The 5,064-nt window shown below is 32.4% G+C and overlaps 1 protein-coding gene across 1 annotated transcript; it reads left to right on the forward strand.

The window, feature by feature from the left end:
* The first annotated feature begins 404 nt into the window (after positions 1 to 404).
* Positions 405 to 3,022, forward strand: LOC100816787 (ubiquitin-fold modifier 1). The gene is made up of 4 exons (XM_003523413.4): positions 405 to 626; positions 707 to 804; positions 2,440 to 2,472; positions 2,817 to 3,022. The coding sequence occupies exons 1-4, from the start codon at positions 559 to 561 to the stop codon at positions 2,882 to 2,884; spliced, it is 267 nt and encodes an 88-aa protein (XP_003523461.1). The 5' UTR covers positions 405 to 558; the 3' UTR covers positions 2,885 to 3,022.
* The last annotated feature ends 2,042 nt before the right edge of the window (positions 3,023 to 5,064 follow it).

Raw genomic sequence — 5,064 nt, forward strand, 5'->3', positions numbered from 1 at the left:
GAAGATGATTTTGAAGAGAGTATTGACATTCTTAATATGTAATTTCTAATATTTACATGTTCTATGAATATCAGAAATATTATATTTATATTTTGAATAAGTAAATATTGAAATAATATTGATCATTAATTATTAAAAAATTAATCATAATCTAAAAAATATTGGCCATTAATTATTAAATTTTTTTATATTTTTAAAAAATAAAAGAAAAGAACATACTCAATTTGATTGTAAAGAAAAATAAAAGGAACCATATTTGCTTGGTATCTTTATTGAAAATATCGATGTTCGTGTATAAACTATTTGGTATTAAATTTCTATATAATTTAATTATTTAAAATATTAAATTTTTAAAAAAATACTCATAGTAATTTAAGTAATTGAAAATGTAATTAAAAAAAGTTATTTATTTATTTTTTAGAATATGGCTCACCCCACCGTTGAGCCTTAGTATGTCGTTTTGAACCAAACGACAGTTGCGTCAGAACTACGCTGAAGAATATCATCACCATCAAAGTGTTTCGTTGGAAGGGGAATTTGGCAGATCATTGGAAGAAAATGGCGGGTGGTGGAAAGGTTTCGTTCAAAGTCACACTCACCTCCGATCCAAAATTACCCTTCAAAGTGTATATATCTTAATCTCAACAATTTTTCCCAAATCTCTCTTTTTTTCTTCCCTAATCTCGATTTTCTGAATTTCTTTCAGGTTTAGCGTTCCAGAGGCTGCGCCTTTTACTGCCGTTCTCAAATTCGCCGCCGAAGAATTCAAAGTCCCGCCCCAGACCAGCGCTATCATCACCAATGGTAACTAATTATCCTGAGTTATTAGATCAATATTTTCTTTATCTTTTTTTATGATGTTGCGATTTTTAGGATATTTAAAGTTTCTCGTAATTTGGAACGTGTTGTGGTTGTGTGGTGGCGAAAATTGAATACATGGTGGGTGCCTTTCACGAGTTTTTCCTTCCTTAGGTAGCTTTTAGCCTTTGGGGGATTACAAAGGCTTGGCCACACCGTACTGTTTTTGGATTAAGAAAATACTTTCTTTTATCGTTGATTACATAAGTGTCACATTCTATGTACTTTATTTTCACTTTTCAGCTGATTTGTATTCACAAATATGAAACAAAGTTAAAATGAGACCGCAATTTTACAAGAGTCAATATACAATTTCGTCCTTAAGCCTGGCAACCTACGTTGATTTATTCCTTCAAAACTTTTGTGTATATAACTTAATTCCCGAATCTAGCAATGCCATCACAAATTTAGTCCTCAAATTTGGTCAATTGCATGAAGGAAGAACTGATTCATTATGAAATTTATAGATTTGGAGTTAAATTGTATACATTCTAACTACATATACAATTTCATCCTTAAAAGTGGCAAAATGTGTTGATTTGGTAATTGAAAGTTTACATGTAGATAACAATGTAATTCTGGAATCTGTCTATTTTATGACAAATTTTAGCACTCAAATTTGGTCAACTTCACAAAAGAAGACTCTTTTGTCTTCAAGTTGACAAATTTGAGAAATAAATTATTGTATACATGCAAATTCTTAGGTACTAAATCAACAAAGGTTGCCACTTTTGAAGAAAACTATGTATTTACTCATAATATGGTAAGGGAGGCATTGAGGGAAAGAGGCTGATTTTTAAAGGCGGCTGAAAATGTTATCATTATTAAATTATTGGAAACTTCGTACATCTCAGCTCCAAAATATTGGCCTCATTTCATTCCTTGTATTCTTCACTTAAGGGTTGTCTCCTTTACAAGCTAAGTAGTGTCTGGCTTATGTGTTTAGCACAAATTTGAGTTTTTTCTTTTTCTTTTCTTTAGGCATGTATTACAGTTATTTAGGGCTTTTTGTAAGTTGTAGATATAGACCCTTTGAAATTTGTAATCTATATAATCTTTAGGTTTTATTATATTCTTTAGTTAAGTTGCTGGTAAACATACTCAAAGTTAACACGATTCATAGTGGCAACATCGTGACAAGATATATTATCTCTGTATCCTCAATCAACTCAGCTGTTGCTGTTATGTCCTCTTAGATCTTAAATTACAGTGCAAATGAGATCTTCTCTCTTCCAAAATACAAAAAGTTCCAATGGATTGAGATTTAATTGGGGCTGATTGACAAATTAGTTACTAGTACTGACTTGGTGAGCCCATCATATGTTGTGACCTTTGGCATTTACTGTTGCACTACTAAAAGTGTAGTACTGTTCATTGAGAAGGAAAAGAAATATGGGAAAGGTAACCAACCAATACTATTAACTTAGATTAATCCAGTGAATGAAGAATTACAAAATTTAAGAGTATTGTTGTTTATGTATATTATTGGCTGTCAACCTTTCATTATGAAAGCCTATCTTGTTTTAGTAATATTCATCTTAGATCTGCTACATTCATATTTATTCCTTTGTATGCATGCAGATGGTGTTGGCATAAATCCCCAGCAGAGCGCAGGTATGGCAGTGCTTTATCATCTGTTTCTTTAACTTTCTGCTTTGTTAGAAGAATCATCATATTTTCCTCTTCAAATAATGGTTTACTGCCACAATTTTGTCCTTAAAAAGTTACTACACAAGGCTAATATAAAAACAATGTCACCCAAACATTTGGGATGGTGTTTTTCTGGTTAAATTTAATAATATACTTGAAATGGTTATGTTGAGATTGCTTGGTTCACATTCTTTGTAGTTGCAATCATGGGTTCCTATATAACATGACATTAAATAAAATTGTATTATACATAGGTTGATGGTAGTTGTTATCTTTCATTTGACAAGCTGTATATTTTATTTCTTCAGGCAATGTCTTCCTTAAACATGGTTCAGAATTGCGCCTGATTCCGCGCGATAGGGTTGGTGCCTTTTAGATGTTACAGATGTGTCTGACTGGAGTTGGTGCCTTTTAGATGTTACAGATGTCTGACTGGATATTGACCCTTCTCGCTAGATACATGAACTGTAGCTTCATATGTAGTAATCAATAAATACCATTGTTACTGATTTCATATATTGATATTGAGATCAAAGGTGTCTTCAAGCGATAAAGTTTTTTTCTTTTTTCAATAATGATATAAATGTTTTGGGAAAAATTATGTGAACTGCTATAGTCCTGTCAGCCTTGAATGTTTGGTAGAGGTAGCTCATGGCGTTGACAACTTCCAAGAAGCGCCACCCCTTCCCCTACTGCTATTCTAGTTGAAGAGTTTATCTTATTTAGGCCATGCAAAAGTGGAATATGGTTATTAGTTACATGACTTTTTAAACACAAACACAATGATGATCCACTACTCAGTTGTCGTTATAACTACTGTTGAAAAGTCAAGCGTTGCAATCCAGGGTCTATGAATTCCCTTTGCCGGCTATGGGATGATGGAAGCTATGGTTGCTAGTGAGTGTGACTGCAAAGGAATCATGGTTCCCTGAGATAGAAAAATTGACTGAAAACTTCTGCCTACATGTACCCTTTACCAGAATGTAGCTGTCTACGGCAATCTCACTCCAGTCGAATTGTCACAATCTAACATTCTTGATAAATGAATGCCATGCCTCATTTGTTCTCTCTTACATTTGCTGCCGTTAGATTTGAATTATTTCCATGTCTCTAGTTTTTCGACTTCCAATGGGTCTGCCCGAGTTGAATTGTTACCGTCGCAATACGTGGGTAGGGTGTTACTGGCTTACTGCATGAAGATTTTTTGGGAAGAGTGCTAAGGTGCGAATGGGAAGAGTGCACTTAGCATTCCAGGGAAGGATATATCATATAGCCTAACTCAGACAAGTAAGGAGTTGTATTTTGGTTTTCACTTCTGTTGCTCTTTAAACGGAGACGTCTCTTCCCCATGTAGAAGAGAGCATTGAGTAAGCTTAGAGTCCCGTTTGCCTACTAAAATAACAGCTTCTTTCCATATCCCTCTGCGCCACAAAGAGACAACCAAAAGCCTCTATTTTTCTTTCCTGCCCTTTGATTGAAATTCAAAATGATTGTATAAGAAAAGAAATTAGTGTAATATTGGATGACGAAAAAATGAGAGAGTTAGTTTAGGTGGTTTGAATACCATACAAAGAAGGTCTTAAGAGTTACCGGGGAGAAGAATATATTGTATGATTTTTAGTTCTATAAATAAGAGGAAACAAAAAAAAAAAACATTAACTAGAAAAAATTATCAAGAGGGATCTCATGATAAATAACACATCCGTCAAATTTTGGTTTTTAATCGAATTGAATAGTATTGTATGATTCATGCAGTTGATTGCGCAGTGAGACGTAGAATCATTCATGTAGGCTAAGATTTAAGAGTTTAGCTGTCATGCATTGTTATGAATTTCATTGTCAACAAATAAAAAATATCCTAAATGTAAGATAATTATTATAAAAACTGATTTGAGATTCAATGACCGTAAAAAAAATGTTTATTTTATCTGTGCACGTATTATTAATTCTTTTAATAATCAATACCAAGAGGATAGAATTAACTTTTCTATGAAATTTTTATTTTAAGATGTTGCACAATCCAAAATTTTAGTATCTTTGTGTTTTATTTTTCTGTTCCATGTTCATCTAACATTTGTGAGTAGAGGTGTAATTTTGGTCCAATATTTTTTTATTATACTAATACAAATTTAAAAAAAATTGAAAAACAAGTCTGTCATAGATCAAGGATAAAAAAAATGTCAATATGAGGACCAGCCATGGTGCAGCAGTAAAATTGTGCCTTGATGACTTGTTGGTCATGAGTTCGAATTCGGAAACAGCCTATCCCTCCCCCATATGATCGTGAGCACACACAAAATAAATATTCTTTTCAAATACGATTTATTTTATACATAAAATTAACTAAAATTCAAATTATGTATCACTTCATTAAAAAAATACAAGCTACTATCATAAAGTTAAGAGTTAAAGCAATCTTACTTGTTGCTTTAGTTTAGCGTTAAAATAGAGTTAAATAAATTTGTTCTTAAAAGAGTTGAAAAGAATTACTACTGGTCTCTACTAGTATATTACAAGGCTTATGTTTTTTGCTATAGTACAGTCAAGAAAAAAAAT

The sequence above is a fragment of the Glycine max genome, chromosome 4, assembly GCF_000004515.6.
Source record: "Glycine max cultivar Williams 82 chromosome 4, Glycine_max_v4.0, whole genome shotgun sequence".
NCBI lineage: Eukaryota > Viridiplantae > Streptophyta > Magnoliopsida > Fabales > Fabaceae > Glycine > Glycine max.